Source organism: Serinus canaria, chromosome 2, assembly GCF_022539315.1.
Source record: "Serinus canaria isolate serCan28SL12 chromosome 2, serCan2020, whole genome shotgun sequence".
Lineage (NCBI taxonomy): Eukaryota > Metazoa > Chordata > Aves > Passeriformes > Fringillidae > Serinus > Serinus canaria.
The window spans coordinates 18,567,143-18,586,011 of NC_066315.1; the positions used below are offsets into that span (position 1 = coordinate 18,567,143).

The following is an 18,869-nucleotide window of genomic DNA, read 5'->3' on the forward strand; positions in this document are numbered from 1 at the left end:
GTTTACTTTCGGAGAATTTTCTGGAAAAAATATGCAGAGTTTAGAAATAACCTGTAGAGCAGAGCTATATGTTCTCATTGCTTTGAAAAGCCCTGTATTGATCAGGTTTATTGCACAGTGTCATGATCATCTCTCAGCTGAGCTCGTAAATGGAGAGTGGCCTGTAAGGCGTTGTTGTAGCACGTTTCTAATACAAGTCTTCAGTAAGTGTGATAGGAGCTGCTCTCCCTGTTATATTGGTTCTGTTGTAAGGTAACTCGAGCCTTACTTGCAGCTGTACAGCAAAGGAAAGGGTGGGGGTTACTACTTTTTGGAATCTTCCTACTTTAAATGTTGATATTTGGCTTTGAATTGTGTGAGGCGATGGACATAGTGGAATAGGCTCAAAGCTGACTCAGTGCCCCTGAACTGGGCAGAAACCACTGCAGCCTTTTGCTGGCAGTTGAGTGGGAATCCCTTCCCAGCACGTGAATGGTTTGGAGCAGGGGTTTGTACCACTGAGAGAAGAGCGAGCTGCAGGCTTCTGCTTCTGTGCAGTGAAGTCAGCTGTACCTGGCTCTTACTGTTCCTCTCAAAAGTGGTGTAATCATTCCTGGTGTGTGTACAGAGAGTGAAGCCAGCAAGAGCAGGAATAAGGTCCTGCGGTGTACGAGAGAGTGATGAACTCATTTTGAAACAATAAAACCCCTTCTCCATGAATGTCATTCTCGGTGAATGTCAGAGGTGTTGTTCGTTTGTGTGAGTACAGAAACAGCGTTTTAAAAAGGCAGATCTGTTGGCCAGCTACATGTAATTATTTTTCTAAAGCCTTTGTGTTTTCTTATTTATCAGTGAATTTTTACTTTATCTGATGGCAGAAGCTTTTCTTAAAATATTACAGTTACTCTACTGACAGTGATATGACTGGGCTTTAAAACATGGTTTTCTTTTTTGAGGAAGTTATATAGTTGCTCGTGAAGCATACCAGTATCATTAGTAGTACTACATAATATGGTAATACTACCATGTTAGGACTTCTCTCCTACGCACTCTTGAGTGAAATATGATCAAAACATTCAAATATTCTGACAATAAACATACACGCAGCATCATTTAATGTAGCACTTTTTAACATTAAATTAAACATACATGCAGCAGAACACAATATTTTGTGTTTTGTATACATACTCCAGTGTGAAATTCTACAGAAAATTTTATCTTTAGGGTGTGTAGAAATCGGTGCATTTCCTGCCATATGCTTACCTTTAGGGCATTTGTTGGTAAATCAATTTGACAGTGATAAGTTTTATTAGCCTTTGATTATCTTAGTTCATGAAAAATAATTTTATGCACTTTGGTTAATTGTAATTAGAGGTAAAAGATATCTTAGATCTTAATTTCATTGTCTGTTACGTTTTTAAGGAGTTTTTTTTACCTACCAGGCCTATCCTCTGTAACAATGTTGGCTTGATTACAGTATACAAAACATTTGCAAAAGGATCAAAATACACTTGTGCAGAGTAAGAAAGGTGTCTGTCTTAGTTCTCATTAATAATTAAATATCTGTATTCATAGGTATAAATTGTTCTGGCTGATGTTGTGTTGGATGTCTTTGACAGCTTGAGGAAAATAGGCTTCCCAAAATAAAAACCACCAGGGTAATCTATCCCTAGTTCAGAATAGTCCTCATTAATTCAAGGTTATAGTATATAAACTATATCAGATCTCTGAAATTATTTGAAATATTAAATGCGGTGGCTCTCTTAAAGGGAAAAGTAAATTATAATTATATTAAGATTGATGATACTGTAATTAGTTACTACAGTTAATGGAATTTTTATTTGCAATGTAATTGATTCACAAAGAACTCTAAAAACTATTTTATGAAATAAAATAGAAAAAAAAGAAATGTTGATAATCTTGCAATTTGTTACTTTTAGTACAGGACTACCAAGTCTTTTATAGACTGCTGAGTTTTAAAATAAATACTCAGCATAGTTTTAAATGGGGAATGTTTTTGGCTTTCTGTTTCCGTACCGGTGCTTTGGGCTTTTCGTAGCTTGTTGACTGCTACATTTCAGAGACGACTGGTAGGCATGCTCATATGTGAAAAATTTGCTGTATTCTGTGTACATATGTTTGTGGAAGAAACCCTGCAAATGTATCTTTTCTTTTCAGCTTGTTTTTTTTTTTTCCTACATAGAGTTACAATTAATATAGGTTGCCAAAAGAATGCTTTGTAATTAAATTCCAAATGTAGTTCTTGATGCACACGGATTAACTGTCTTTCGTAGTTAATATAAGTGTCTATACAGGAAATCTTTAATGAGAAGTTTGCTTTTAATTAAATCACATTGGAAATTTGAAAATTAAGATTTAAAAATTATGGGAGCTTCTGAGTTTCAGTAGGATCATTTTCCAGTTGAAAACCTAAAAATCATTGATATCTTTATTTTTCAAATACAGAGCTTAATTACTATTGAAAGCAGTGATTTATCTTTTAACAGTATATATTCTAAAAAGTGGGTTATAATAGAAGCTATCTTCCCTTAAAATGGCCAGTCGTGTGAGCCATAATGCTCATTGATAGTAAAATCAATAGAGCATTGATTCCGAGCCTTAATCCGTGGAGGCTGTTGTTCAGAACAGCGGACATAGCCTAGTAAATACCGAGGGCTGTTTAAAGCACTTAATGCAAGAGGCTCTGCTGTCTTCATTTATTTTTTCTTAACAGATAATTTATAATAGAACATGGTTGCCAAATGTTAGTTCAAAACCTTGGTTTACATATTACTATATTGTTACCATCAGCATGTGTGGACTTTATTTAATCAGTACCCACTTTTTCAGTGCATCAATTAAGAACCCTTAGTATATAAGAAGGCAACTGCTTAATAAATGTATATTAAATTAGCTTGTATGTGTATTTCTCTGAAGATTTCAAAGGAAAAGCATCTTATGTAAAACCTTGTTATCAACCTAATTTGTTTTAAAGATGGTTCTGTTTCTAAAATGTTCTCTTCTGTTATTACTAAGTAAACGTCTTAATATTTTTAAAGGCTAAAACATCTACTTATTTCTTAAACAAAAGTTAAGTAGAAATTTTAATTTTAAAATAACATCATAAGCAATTTTTCTGAAGAGTTTGTATTAAGGTGTCAGTAGTTAATTTGTTCTGACTCACTGGGAAAGGAAAAAAGTTATTAGTTCAAATTTTACAAAAAGAGATGTTAACCTTAGTATTCTCATACTTTTAATGGCAGATAGACTTTTGTAATAGGAATTTTACTTCTGGTATCATTCAGAACACAGCAGAATCCTGAGGTGTTAAATCTTTTATGTAGACATAATGGTGCCAACTTGAACAAATGTTTTATCAGAAGGTAGCTTTTCAGATATGCACTATAGTAGGTATATTTTTTAATTGAAAACCACTGCTTCTTTTTCTGCTTAAAATGAATTTGCTTGTGGAAATATTTTTTTTAGTACATCTCCAAGGTATCAATTTAATAACTATCAAAGTAGCTAGTGCAGTTGTTGCATTTAAATTGATTTACATGTCAAGACTGGCAGTTTAGCAGCTGCGCTATTATTCCTGGATTGGTCAATTTACTTGAGAAAAACCTACTACTGAGTTCTACTGACCTGCATGACAATATAGGCCCTATTTCTATTCCTGTAATTAGGCCTGCGACTAACTCAGAATATTTTTAATTAAAATATTTTGGTCAATGTGTTGCACCAAATTAGGCCTTTCAGTGCAGATTTAATTCTGGAAATGGTGTGATTAGAATATGTAATGAGTTGTGTTCAATTTAAGATTAACAGGTTGTGCATCTTGAACATACAGATTTATGAGTTTACTGCAGAGATTTTTGTTTGAAACTTTACTCTGAAAAGTTAATTTTAAAAAAAATCTGGTTTGCATGTCTGTGGTTTGTTTATTTTTAAATTGTTCAAATACTGTAAGTAAAAGACCTCAGACATTTAAAGATACTTCAAGATATTTGTGTGAAGGAAAAGAGATTGTCAAAAAATAGTTTCTGTACAGTTGGTAGGGTTAGTAATTAAACAGTTTTAAAATAGATTGATTTTGAAGACAGTATTTCAAATAGAAAATAAAAAACTGGTGAACTATGTTTTCAAACATCAATATCAAGCCTCTAATTTAAGCTCTTAACTTACAAAGAAGGTATGGTAAGTCTGGCATGTTTTTACCTAATGGAGTTTGTGGTACTAAAGGACAAAAACAAAAAGCAGAGATGCTTCTCCCCTCCCCCCAGCACTTGTGCATTTAATTTGTAAAAGAAGAAAGGGTTTCTAGTTTTTTAGACATTTGTTCTTGGCTACCTATTTAGTTGTTCATGAGTTGTTACTTACTTCGATCATGGAGACCTGCCCACTGATTATGGAGCACATAGAACACATTTCTGGAAGTCTCTTACTTCAAAAGTGAATGAACTTGGAAGGGGAGGGGGCAAGTGTTGCAGGAACGTTTGAATTTATTTTTTTTCCCCTGCCCCAGTGTTTGGAGCCTGTTTGTTTCCACATGCAAGCCTATCTGCTGATAAAACAAGGCATTACTCTCTAAAAAAAAAATTTCCTAAATGATCTTTTGTGTGTGTATTATTCAAGCACTCTATGGATTATCTTTTGTTTTATAATTGGATGGCTTGGCTTATTTCATTTTTAGCTCTCCATGAAAGCCTGTTATGTTTGCTACTGTAGGTATGATGATATTCTGATCAATGGACTACCAGATTGGCGACAGCCTGTGTTCTACTACAGGCGGGTGAGAAAAATGAGCAATGCTGAGCTGGCATTACTCTTGTTCATTATACTCACAGTGGGTCATTATGCTGTGGTTTGGTCAATCTACCTGGAAAAACAGCTGGTAAGTATTGGTAATAAATCAAACTTGCTTCAATTATTAGTACTGAATTTCCTGTAGACTTTTGAGTATTATAGATAGATACCTCTGCTACTTCTCCTGGTTTGAATTTGGACTTTTCATATTTTAAAAATATTCTATTTAAAATGATGATAATTACAGAATGAGCTATTCAGCATCTCAGAAATGGTAACCTAAAAATGACTTAATTTTTCTAGAATTGGTAATAAATTGCAAGAGCTGGTCCTGGGTTTTTATCTGGAAGGAAGAAGAGAAAAAGTCTTATCATTTGTTGATGAAGAATCATATGCTACTGTAGTCATATCTAAGGTTTAAAAATAAACAGGTTATATTTGTTTAACAGTCATACTTGATTGGCTTTGTTCTAAGCTAAATGCTTTTTTTGTTTTGGGTTTTTCTTAACAGGATGGGAATTGGTAAGCAGTATAAATCACATTATTTTTTGATAATTTTATTTTTTTGTCGTATAAAAGTCTGTTGCACTTAGTAGGCTAAGAAAAAAAACTAACCATAACTTGAAAAATATTCATACATTAGCATCTATTTACTTTTTTATTTTCCACTGCATTATTGAAGTTGATGAATGAGAAAGGAGGCAAGTTGAATGCTTTCTCCTCTTAGAAAACTTTGATTGCTATGGAGATACACATGAGTGACAGAACTGGACTTCATGTGTGTTTAAAGACTGGATACCATGGCAACAGTTATTGTTAAGATAGATCATTTTACTTAATCATGTAGGACCCCAGATCCATTTGCATAAATGCTACTCTAGTGTTTACCCTTCACAGAAGAGTCCCAGTAACATTTGTGGTTTACATGCTAATGATAACCTGTAACCATAGTTCTTTCTACATCAAGGATGAACTGCTTAGCAGAAAAAAGAGGGAGAAGAAGAAAAAAACAGGCGGCAGGAGTACAGATGAAACCAAACTTGCTGCTCTAGACAAAAATGAAAGGTGGGAAAGAACTCTCTTGTTTTGTGCATTTTAAAACATTCTGTCAGTTGCTGATTCAGTTCTCACATTTTCTTTTTGCATCTTTGAAATACTCTGTGACAAAAACAGCTCTATTTGTAGTAACAGCCATTGTTGATATAAAGTGTGCCAGTGTAGATGTGTTTTCAAGTTTGGATTTGTAAATAAACACGTGGTGTTTATTCAGCAGATCAATAATAATTGAAAGATTAAGGCTGAATTAAAGGCTTCTGTCCTATAAAAGGATATCATTTTTACAGGTTGATTTTAGGAGATTTTAGAACTTTTTTCCTCTTTAAGGGTTTTTGCCTTTGATTACAGTTAACAAATTTCAATTTATTTGAGCTTCAATTTATTCCTATTCCAAGCAAGGAGTTCTTACGGGGTTTTAATGCTTGTCTGACTGAATGCTTTTTATCTGATTAACTTAAAAATGTGTGTGTTGGTAAAGGCTTCTAACACATTGTTTGTCAAGGAACACATAAGGAAATAGTGACTTTCAGGACACTCCAAAAGATACCACTATTTCTTCTATTGATTCATAGAAAGAAATAAAGGGTTTAAATAGTTCACACAGCAGGGGCATGAACTGGATCAATGAGGGATGGAGATCAGAGACCATTCTGCCTGTCATCTTTCTTGATGACATCAGTGAGTAATGCTCCAGTGAACTGCAAATGACATTAATTTTTATGTATTGTTTTGTTTATGCTACAGTCTTCATATCTGGTTGTCAACACTTGGTTGAAGCTTGAGTGGTTTTTTGGTTTGGTTTTTTATTTAAACTAATGTGATTAAGTGGCTTATGAATTTATTTTCTTGAAGAAAAGTCCTTTTAGAAGATCAAAATACAGAAATGATTAGAAGTTAGCTGTTAAATATTTTGAATTAAATATTTAAAATGTATCTTTTTTATTATGTAGTCAGACATTTTTATGGGAGTTGACGAGTGCTAATCATCTTAAAGGATAATGGGAGAGTTCTGGCTTTGAGATTGTGTGGCAATAATGAAAAACCTACAATTTTATTTGACTGCAGGGTACTGGACAAACCACAATGGCATGACTTACTTCCATGCAAGCTGGGAATATGGTTCTGTCTCACAGTGAAAGCTTTACCTCAGTTATTCCAGGTAACAGTAATGATGTTAAATAGTGTTACTTAATTTTTCTTGATGGTGTTATTATGCATAATCAGATGTGTAGCACTTGTTCTTAATTAATTTTCTGGCTCAAACATATAGTATATATATATATACATATATAAAAAAATTACTCTTTGGAGGCAAATTTGATATCAAAAGTTCATGAAAATATGAATGTATTTTAAATGCATATTAATCTTAATGAGCTAGGGAAGCAGTTTCTGTTAGGCAAAACTACAAGAATAAATGATGGGGGAGGGGTGGGGGAGATGGATGTATATCTATCTAATTAAGAATACCAATATTTAAGTGATGTTAACAAAAGTACTTTAATCTCAAATCAGCAAATGATGTACTTTCATAGCAAATTTTAACATGCCATTTAAATTTGGGGTAACAGTGAAATTACTTTTTATGATGGAGTTTCTTTCTTTAATTCACTGGATAATGATGCAAATCGATCCTTGAAATTGCTGAAGTAAAGTAACAAAGGTATGGTTGTAATTTATAAACATCAATGTGGCAGGCTTGCTCATAGTTATTGTGTTTTAATCTAATACTATCAACTATAAAATCTATCTGGCGTTCAACCAATGGCAGAATTGTCAGATTCGTTACCAGAGTAACTTTTTAAATATCACCTGCTCTTTCTTTGCGTCTTCCTTAAATACAGTATTTTGTTTTTAATACCTTTGGCTCTGGTAATATGAATCAGGCAATGTGAGATGGGTTTTTCTTTGGTTTACAGAAATATTGAGTATTGTTTTGAAACTATAAGTACTACAAATGGCATCAGTATTTGGGTTTTGTCTCTGTTCAAGGTAGAAAAAGATAATAGTTATTTTTTCTACTCTCTTATTTAAACCCTTGTAAAAGTTATAATACAATAATGCCTGGTCTTCCAGCATCCATTTTTATAGCCTTTAACTTTTCCTACAAACAGAGCCAAAGTTACTCTCTCTCTCTCTCTCTCTCTCTCTCTCTCTCTCTTAAAATTTTCATCGGAACTTTGGGGCTGTTTTATTAAAAAAACCTTTCTTTTTACAAGTTTGTAAAGCAAGTTGATTATGCTTAATCAACTGTTGTGACCAAATTAAGCTTTGATGTTCATTCCTCATCAAGGTGAGTCAGATAGAAAATAATTAGTATCAGCAAACTTTGTTGCTGCATTTTTGAAACTTTATTCATAATTATAGTACTTTCCCTTTTGCTTTAATTGCAAAATTTTTAAAAATCACACAATATAGAAGATTAGTGAATAATTGAAAATTAGGACTTCTTATGGCTTCTTATAGTTTTTGTGGTATTAAAATAGTGTTATGTCAGTATAGCAGGTTTCAGGTTTTTTGTTCAAAAAGCAGCTCCTATGCCTGTCATAACTGGTAGAAAAAAGTACAAGAAAATGATGTTTCATGCTTTGTTGAACTTAGCCCTTGTTTGGATTCCTATTCCATTAAATTAATAGTACTGGAAAAAAACCTGTCCAGTAACTCCTGGAATATTGGGGACCATCAAGCAAGTGTTTGGTGGCAGGGGAAGCATGTTGTAGAGGAATTCGGAGCAGAAAGGCTTTGAAGCAAAGAGGAAGCAAAGAGATAGGGGTTCTAGAGTAAATTGGCCCATATACAAATAACACTACTGCTTAACTGCATGGTTTGTTTTGTTGTTGTTTAATGTGACCTGCTAGTTACATGAGTTAAAATGCAATAAACCATAAATAATCTTCAATGTTAAAACTATTCAGCACTTCAGATGATTGAATTAAATTATTGTGGCTTATTATTTATTAGTTAACAATACTTAAAGAAGTATCATCTCTTCTGAAGAGCACAAGAGCAGTTGGAGCTGTGTTCTGAAATGGCAGTTGAAAAGATACCTGGTGTGTTGTAACTGCCTTGACAGAGAGACCTCTAGGTTGTTTGGATTTTGATGTAGATTTAACATTTTGGCAAGATCTGCCTTAATGACCAACATGGAGCAAAAAGTTATCTGTACTTAATTATACTTGATTATATCCCTAGTACGGAGGTCCTGTTTTAAATCTCTGCATTTTTCTTCAGTAATACACAGGCTTGAGATTTCAGGGTACCTAATGCTTTTAATAAAAGTAAAATCACTAAGGCAGAAGATGAAGGATCCTACAGATACTGAGTAGTGTTAAGTGTCATATTGCAAGTGGTTGACATCAGGATGGATGCCACAGATTTTTGTTGTTTATTGTTTTAATCTAAATTATTTTTTCCAGTCATTTAAGAGCCAACAAATAATTTCCAAAATCTGTCATTCAGCTGCAACTAATCCAATTGTAGATGAACTTCTGAAAATGCACCCATATTTAAAGGAACCATGTTTGGGACAGGAAAGGGGAAGAGTTAGCAATGCTTTAACTGAATGTTGCTCTGCCACTGAGCTTTTCAAAGCCCTGCCAGTAAAACAGCTAAACTGTTTCCTCAAACTAACAAAACAGAAGCACATGCCTGTAACAGGCACAAGTTCTTCCTCAGAGGAGACTTCATTGAAAAAACCCAAAACTAATCAAACATAACAGCATAACAACAATAGCAACAAATAAAACTTTTTAGCCCTTCTTGTATTGATTTTTTTTTTACCTAGCATCCATCTCTCCCCGTATTAGTTAATGTGAATATTCTTATTGCAACAGCTGTGTTTGAGGATTCAGGTTGCTGAGCTTCTGCTCATGCCTGGCTCTCATTTATCCAATTGAGTGTCTTTCTCCTACTTCCCTTCCTCCTTCAAAATGTCAGATTTCTGAAGGAGGCACTTAAAATAATTAAGGTGGGCCTTCACTGAAGAAAAATGCTTTGTTTGCATGCCCTTGTGGTGGCCTATGCCATTTTATTGTAGCCTGCATTTTATGTCAAGAAATTGGAAGAAAAATGTGTGCGGGGAGGATGAGAGAAACTAAGAAAATGAGCTGGTTTTTTTATACTGTTGACAATTGTATTTTGAGAGAAACTGCATAGATTTTTATATCCATGCATGGAGTTTAGTTAAATTTGGGAGTGAAAACAGCATTTTAAAGTTTGAAGAAGCAAAGGGAGAAAAATGCATAGAATGTATCATAAATCAAATATGTATGCTGTGAAGGAAACATTAAGTGGAGTGTAAATTACATTGCCTATTACCAAGTTTAATTCTTATAATGCAGGATAAGAAAAAAATAGAAAAAGAATGAAAATTGTTTCTAAGGCCATTTTAGTTAATGCTTTCATGAGAATGACCTGGAAAAAGGCAACATATTTTTTAAAAAAAGGGGATCAAAGAACCCCCAAAAACTCAATTAAAATGCTTGTTGAAACTGAAATTTCTTCTTAAAATGAAATAAACTAGCTACATGTAGTGTGCAAGAATTTCAGTTCAACTTGTGTATGTAATACAGTTGTATTAAGTGTACTTATGTTTTGAGAGAGAGCTGTCATAAGTAAATTGCAGTTTATTCCAAAAGCAGCTGACTAGAGGGTGGGTTTTTTTGGATGTCTGGACATATAACTTAAGAGAAGTGGTCTTTTTGAAAAATGTTTTAATTATTCTTCAGAAATTTTTTCCTTCAGAAAACAGAAGATAGGCATGTTTCTTAGTGATCCTGTCAACTTTACCTCCACCCTGATGTGGTGAAGTTTAGCAGTGAATGTCTTTATTTTTACACCGACTGAATTGTGAGCCTGCTGTTGTCCTGAGGGTAATGGAGCAGAAAGCATTTTTGTTTGTTTCGTCAGAAATGATTTCTTGTTAAGAAAATAAAGTTTTCTCCTTCTATTGTAATCCTGTAGGTGTAGAGCCCACACCCTCCTAGTGAGATGTTGGGAGAACTGGTGGCTCACCAGTAATGAGAAGCCAGTTTGAGTTCAGTGCATAGTTGCACTGGCTATAACCTAGTGAGAATATCAACAAAGCTTTCAATTACAATTGAAACTTGTGTTTATAAAGACCTTTGTGTAGCACAAAGTGAATTAAAACAAAAAAGCCAGTAATTTATTTTTATGTAGACTACCAGATGGTAATTACTGTAGCAGATTTAGCAGTCTGGAATAGATTCAAACTAGTGACCCAGAGGTGTTTAATTTCTTGGCATTTTTTCCTCAGGTTTTCTTTTAATCCATGATCACAATTCAACACCTGTTTAGAGATGGTTCAGCTTTGGCCTTAAACGGATTGGCAATGTGTCATTAAACTCAAGAGGCTTTGCCAGCAGGGCATCTCCTTTGGCAAGTTAGCTTCCAAGTAAGATTTGATTAGGTCAGCAAATGTATTTGTGAGTTGTTTCTGTCTTCACATATGACTTTATATGAAATTGTGCGAGATTAAAACAAAATTTATCACATTTAATAGCATATGCCTTAAAAATAAAAAAAAATAATTTCAAGTCAGTAAGGTTAAATATCTATTTCCCAGCTTTACAGGGTTTTGAGGGTCTTGACATGTTCCAATTTACTGTACAGCACCAATGTTGGTATAATTTGTGGGGAGCGAGCAATTGCAGGATGTGTGGCACGAGTGATTGCCCATTTGCTCTGTTTCTTGCTATTTCACAGCTGTTGGGAGAACCAAAGTAAGGATGAAGCTCTTGACCCTGAGGTCAATTACAAGCTTAGAAGCAGGTCAGAGGAGAGTGGATGGTAAAACAAGTATTCTGGGTGTATGCAAGTGAGCAAAAATAATTTGTGTCTAACAGGGTATTGCTCTGGAGGAAAAAATGTGCTGCAAAAATACTAAAAGTTTTAAATAAATGTAAGACAGTAAAGAAGTTTGCTTTTAATTGCCTGCTGTGCTGTGGCAGCTTCTTTGTATCGCCGTAAGTCTACATGTCCTACCACAGGAGCATGAGTAGCTTGTGTGTAGGAGGCAATACTGGCTCTCAATTATTGCTGCTGGTCTGCTGTGGTATGAGGCTTCATGGGGTGTGAAATGGGTCCCAGAGAGGCCTTGCAGCACTGACCTCTGTTTCCCCTTCTGGCTGCCTTTGTCTCACCACTGGGCACATGGAATTCCCAGCAGAGACTGCAGTGGCACAGCCAGCTGCTGGTCACATGGTGCACTGAGGCTTGGGAATCACACCACAACTGCCCACGGCTGTACACAGCTGAAGAGCCTCCCCACACCTGGGATTATTCTACAGGCAAAGCATGATTTTTTGATTATAAAGGAGGAAGTAATGCAATTCCTATTTGTTTACTAGATTGCCTTTGGGCAAAAAGGTAAAAATGCCAAAGAAAAGTATAAATCATAATGTTCAATTCTTTTTAAAACATTTTTTCTTACCATAACACATTGATATCACTAGTACAGAATCCTATCCAAAGAGTATTTTTGCTTTGGTGTAATGACTGGAATTTTTATTGCATAGAAATAGCAAATTGAAGGAGGGCTGGTGGAGTAAATTGAATTTTACTCTTTTTGTCTCTTTTCAATATAAATTACATATAATAATACTGTGCTCAAAAATACAAAAAAAAATAGTTCAATAGCTTCATAAAAGTATTTTTTATGTAATAAAAATTATTCCAGAGAAAATAATTTCAGCATACTGACTTTAAGTATGCTTGCAAGAAATTTTTTTTCAGTTGTGTGAATTTTGTTTGCATCAGTCCCATACCCAAAGAACTAAAATGTGAACTATTTCTATCACAAAATCTGAAATTAAGATTCTCATACAACAAGTTGTTTCAAGTTGTTAGCTTTCTTTTTCCTAATCTCCAGTTTCTTTTGAGGTAGACCAGAAAGCCAGGAGGATTTAATGTTTACTGGAGGGGAGAATACCCAAACAACAAAAACCCAAAAACCGCAAAGCAAACTAACCAACAAAGCCTCATCACCCTCCCCAAAAATCAAGGAGAAACCAAAATTACTGAGTCTTACTCAGAATGGAAGTTTTTACTTATAGAATTAGTATAGTTTGAATAAACACTGTATCTCTTGATTTAAAAGCAACAAACAAAAAAAACACCTAAAACCCCAACCAAGACCTCAAACCCTAAAACAAACAAATGAAAAAAAAACCTTGAAAGTTCAGTATCAGGGACTTCTGTATTTCTGCATAACTCAGGCTCAGTCTGGGCAATCTCAATTTAATAACATGAGATGATGCTGATATAAAGAGAGAAACTATATTTTCAAGAATTTTTCAGTATTCTTCATTCTTATTTGTGATTAAATATGACGGTAATCACACGATTTTCCTATACATGGCAGTTTAAATATAATTTAGAAATACTAATAGCAGAATTTTGCATTTCAAATACATTCTTTTTTTCATTCTATTCCTTTTTGGAAAGTATATATTTGAATTTATAATATAATAAACCAGCATATATCAGCCCTCTTCTTTATTCTTTATGCTTAACTAATTACATGTTATGCTGCTTTAGTGGTGAGAAGAAATAATGTATTTGTTTTGCTGGTTTTTTTGAAAATGTCTTAAACTCCTGCAAATGAGAACATATTTCTGATTAGGTAAGGTGGAGTGTTAGTTAGAACTATATCAAGCTTTGAATTTGTTTCTCTTTTCTCTGTATCTTTCCACCCCAGAAGTACGAAAATATTACTCTTCTTATGTCTAATATTTCTTGAAGGTGAAGTATACATTAAGTATAAAATGTTGATGTTTTGAGATATAAAATTGTTATTGGATCATGGGGAAGGAACATTAGATTGGAAGAGACTGTGTCTGTATTGTTGGGGTCTTTAGGGCCCTAAAATGCTTGTATTGAGACAAAGTGACTACTTAAATTTATTACTTAAAAAAGGTAAAAAATCTGAGCAAAAATCTGTTTTTAAATACTTACACTACTAAAACAGAATATTCTTGAAAACAAATATTCCTGCTTAGACTGACTGAAAGCTAATGAAGAATGAATTGAAAGGGGCTTATTTACCTTAAGGCAGAACTTTTCTTCAAAGAACTTCCTATGTTAAATGGTTTTCCAGTGTTTTTTCATTTTGACCTATGAGGTCTAATACGCATAAAATTTGTGTCTGTGGTTAAAGTCTTTTGTCAGGTATGCCTTTTAATTTTTCTTTACAACCTGTAGAGCCATTCTTATTTTTTTTATGGGAAGGATTTGATTTTCAAATCTTCAAAATCCATTTTGAGTTAAGCTATTTTGGTGTTTCTTCTTTGCTTTTCTTTATATGTATACATTTGTGTAAGCTTCAAAGTGTGTAGTTTCCCCCTTTTTTTGGTTATTATGGTCACAACCATAATAATCTTACTGCTAAGATAAACGACTGATGCTGCCTTTGTTACCTGCGTATTACTCCATTTGTAGTGATAATCCATTCTATATCTATAAAGCAACAATACTACTGTATTTCATTTACGTGCTTCTGACTAGTTTTCTTTGTTGTTCAGCTATTGTGTCTCATTTTCATCTGAGCCACATTTCCAATTGTTCTGTGATTGACAAGCTGGAGAGATTGACAGTTACCCCCTAGTGCCTGCTGTCTGGAGATCCCACAAGCAATAATGGATTTTACACCAGAATTTAGCATCAAATATTGGCTTTCAGTGTCAAATGGGTTAAATTTAAATGCCAGTTAATTGTAGCCATTTTGAAATCATAGCCTTAAACAAAAGTGGTTTTTGGATATCCGTAAGTCTGAGTCCTGTGTATGCCACGCAACCCAAATGTCTCAAACTCAGCAAAAATGAACTATTGCATTTATGGCTTTTTCTGTTTCTTAATTTTTCAAGTAGGCCAAACCTCGAGAGTACAAGCAAAGTTTCCAGTGTGGTAGGGAGTTCTTATTTCATGTATACCAGAAAGAGAACCTGTGCTGATACTAATTTTGTGAATCAAATATGTCTCCTCAAAGCCTACATATCTGCTGTTAATGCTAGTCCTGCTCTACACTTTTTTTTTTAGCCAGAACTTTACTTTAAAAAACCCTTTTTCCCAGTCCTTTTTCCAGAAGCAAAAAGTTATGTAAACCCTTTAAAATTATTTTGTGTGCAGAGATTTCCTTCATAAAACTGGCAAAAAAAACCCACAAAACACGCTATTTCCTGTACCCAGGGAAAAAAAAAAAAAAGAGTAAGAGGTGTTTTAGAAGGAGGTAGAACTTTACTGATCTTTTGTGGGAATTTGTCAGAGTTGTTCTTCAAGCATCCTGACCTTATCGATGAGGTGTCTCCAAACCACAACAAAGTTCTGCTCAGAGCTTGGTCATGATTCCTGTGCTTTCCAGCCTCCTTCAAGTAGCTTTGAAAGGGTAGATGCAAGTGTAACATGAAGAACAACTTTGCAGGGAGAATGGGATTATTTCTACCATTAGAGTCAGTGATAATGATTGCTTAGCTCAAATTTTTCTTTTCAAGATTTCTTAAGGTGTCTTGTTTCATGGTGATGATACCAGGTTTTGTTTAAATATAGTTGAAATTATAAAAAATATTTACTATCATTTTACAATACATATGCATTCAAATTTAGGTTATCTGTAAAAAGTGGTACTGTTAGTGTTATAATACCAGAAATTATTTTTGGGTAAAAGATCTAAGATTAGGTCTATCTAATGCTATAATTAATTTTTGTGTAGTACAATGGACATTCTGCGTGCTTGATAAAGATAAATAACAATTTCTCTATTTCAGCATTTATATTATGGATTCCTTGGTTTTGAATGAGTATAGAAATCTCTTAAACTGGTGAGAGTAAGGAAACTTCAGCAATCTGGTTGTTCATATTAGAAGGCTTTCAGCAGAAATCTATAACAACTCATTCATCGGATCTTGAAAAGGTGTACATTATTTTGGTGTTTGTGTGACAGGACTTCTAGTTTTATGTGTACATTTGCATTATAGATTTCAGATTAGAATCTAATCCTTGGAGGGAAAAAAAAAGTGTATTTTCAACACTATAATAGCAATGTAGAAGTTGGTTTTTTAAAAAAAGGGGGAATAAGTTGGCACATGCAGTTATCATTACCTTAATGAGTTCACATTAAGGTGATTGCTGCCTAGCAGTTGCCTTTGTTTGTCCCTGCGCACGCTACTCTAATTAAAAACATCTTTTTCTCCCTTGAACTTCCAGATTGCTGATTTGAGCAAAGTGGGTGCATGCTCTTTGCAAAGTTGAGATAGTTTCTCTAACCATTTTGCTTTTCAGGTTGTCAATGAGCATCATAGCCTATAATATCAACACTATTACATTTGAGCCTTTATCACAGAAATTCTGTGTTTTAGACTGAAAATTGCTGTAACTCAAGGAAACAAATATAACTTTTTTTTTTTTTTTTTTTTGGTGAGGTTAAGTGAGAACTTAAACAGAGCCATTGCAATTACTTGTTTGTATAAGGATGCTAATGCCATTGCAACGTTTTCTTAAAGGATGCCAGACAATTATATGTAGAATATAAAGAATCAAAAATGAAGGCGAAAGAAGATGCCCTGGCTAAGGCTGAACTTGAAACACTTCAGAGTGAGTTTTTACCACTGTCTTAATAAACAAAGATGTAATACAATATACCTTCTACATTGGATGTATATGAACAAGCACTTTTCTAATCTTCTAAAATACATGCTTTATATATTTCTCTACTGCTGTTAAATTTAAATAAGCTTTTAATTTTATGGCTAATTTTGCAGTAGGCTGCTGGTTTGCTTCTATAGAAACATACAACTCAGGTGATCAGTTAGATTATAGCAAGAAGAACATACCTCGCTAGAAATGTTGCTTTATGGGAGGGGAAGATCTCAAATGTACTATACGTTTTCAGAAGTGACCTCTTGGGTTTTTGAGCATTTTTGTATTCTCATTGTTTGTAAATATTTTTTTTAATAATGTGTTTAATATTCTTTTGTTCATTTTGAGTTTATTTTTGTGATAGAAAGTGACAATGATTTGAATTTCCAAAAGGATGGATGCAGACTTCAGAGGTGGATTTGTACTATTGTTCAAATAAAGACTTAAAAGTTTTTATACTCTTATAAAAGACCAGAGAAGGCAATTATCATTTCCTTTAATAAGGCATTCAGAATAATTATAGGTGACTTTTCCTTTTCTTCCTTCAGTTATTTGCTTTTGACAATGATTAAACCTACCCTCTTCTGAAGACAGTTTTAATAGTTTTTTGTCCGTGTTTGTATGTGCATGCTTGCTTTATTTACTGTACTTAAGTGCATGCTTTTAAGTTCCTTTATTCTGACAAGTGCATTGAGTGCTTTGTGATAATTTAGTAGCTTGGAGTAAGCATAAACCTTTAGGTACTTAAAATACAGCTGCATTATTTATATTTACAAAGTAGCTGAATTTTGTAAAATCAGCGAAGAGATCTAGTTCCAGCAATAATTCCCAACTTATCAGTAGCTGAATCTATTTTGGGAAAATGGATAACATTCAGCATCTCAGTAAGCATCATGGACCCAGGCCAAATCTAGCAAAATAGTGCATTTAATGCTTGTTAGGAAGGCCTGCCATTATGTTTGAGATACCTACCACAAAATGGGTCCTTGAAAAGGGTCTTGACTCGGGTTATTAAAAACTTGTTAAATTGTCAGATAGTAATGCATTACCATTGTTCAAAATAGCTGGCATACATTCCTTGTTGAAACCTGTGAACTACTGTGAGTTTTAAAAGGACTAGTTTTTGAAAACAGAAGTGAAAATGAAAGTGTAAAGTTATTAACATCATATTGTGCACATTTCTGTGTGTAACTGAAAGGCCACATGTGAAGTTTTAAGTATTTCCCTGCTGCCAGGTGTGTTGTGAAAGTCATTTTTTTCTGTTGTTACCTCCAGCAGCAGTGCCCATCCCTGGGAGGTACAAGTTTAGCTTTCCTAGAAGCACCACCCTGTCCCCTGTCACGCTGCTGGGTACACCATGGCGTGGCTGCCATGTCTGCCAGGTGACCCAGTGTCACTCATGTGAGCAGGGGCCAGGCCTCACCAGGCTCACGGGCTGGCATCCTGCCCTCCCCTTGTAGGCTTGCTGGCAGGGAGCAAGCAGGATTGAGAATCACCACCTGTAATTAGCAGAGTTTGAGATTTGGCATGGAATTATTTGGTCAGCCGTAGCAGTGCTATAGCTGGGCAGCAGAATGAGCTGTCAGTTACCTTTTTTTCTAATAAGTTAGACTCCCAAGAGAGAAACAAGAGATGCATCCATGTTACTGTAGGCAAAAGTAAAATTATATCATTTTTAACTGAAGCTTGCATGCAAAGCATCTGCTAAATTTGCTTATTTCATTATGTTGCTCTGCATTGTCCCATCACAATTAGCATAGAAAGGTTGTAAATCACCAAATGTGCATTTTGTTTTCCCCCATTCTTCTTAATTTTAGACACCATCTCTGGGATGCGAGGTCATAATAAAGGTTCTGTCTATTTAATTGAGTAAACATATATCTCATGCTGATTAGCAATAGCGGTTTTACAGTTCTTGTTTTTTTCATGCCCTAATTACTGTTTTGTCCCCTTGTCTGTCTGCTTTCCTGCTGAAACTGTGCAGTATTCTGTAGGCAGCTTGAACTAAAACCAGAGTAAGGTACTGAAGGAGGAAAATGTAGTTTGCTGAACAGAAAAGAGAGGACAGTGCTGAGATGTCATTAAAGTTCTGGTTTTGGGAAGGAGTGTGAAGAAATAATTTCTTGTTAAGTTAATATTCTGCACTTTTGATTTATTTTTATTTGCAGTGTTTCTTATCACTTCTCAATCCATCCAAAACTGTCATTACTTCCTTAATAAAATATAGCAACTTTACTTTACAAAAATAGACCAGCTTATAATACAATTTTAGGTTTCTAGGAAATAGAGTTTTGTAAGAATTACAGGGAGCTGTGTATTTTAGGCACAAAAGTAGAAATGGTTTGCATTGCATTTTCTGATGCGTTTTTCACATTTAG

The 18,869-nt window shown here is 34.3% G+C and overlaps 1 protein-coding gene across 2 annotated transcripts in view; it reads left to right on the forward strand.

Annotated features, from left to right (window-relative positions):
• Positions 1-18,869, forward strand: part of DNAJC1 (DnaJ heat shock protein family (Hsp40) member C1) — a 111,770-nt gene that overhangs the window by 43,577 nt on the left and 49,324 nt on the right. For both annotated transcript variants that reach the window (XM_018909341.3, XM_030230722.2), the window contains exons 4-7: positions 4,708-4,873; positions 5,753-5,850; positions 6,907-7,000; positions 16,356-16,446. In XM_018909341.3, coding sequence (XP_018764886.1) covers positions 4,708-4,873; positions 5,753-5,850; positions 6,907-7,000; positions 16,356-16,446 — 449 coding nt within the window. The remainder of the gene's footprint in view (positions 1-4,707; positions 4,874-5,752; positions 5,851-6,906; positions 7,001-16,355; positions 16,447-18,869) is intronic.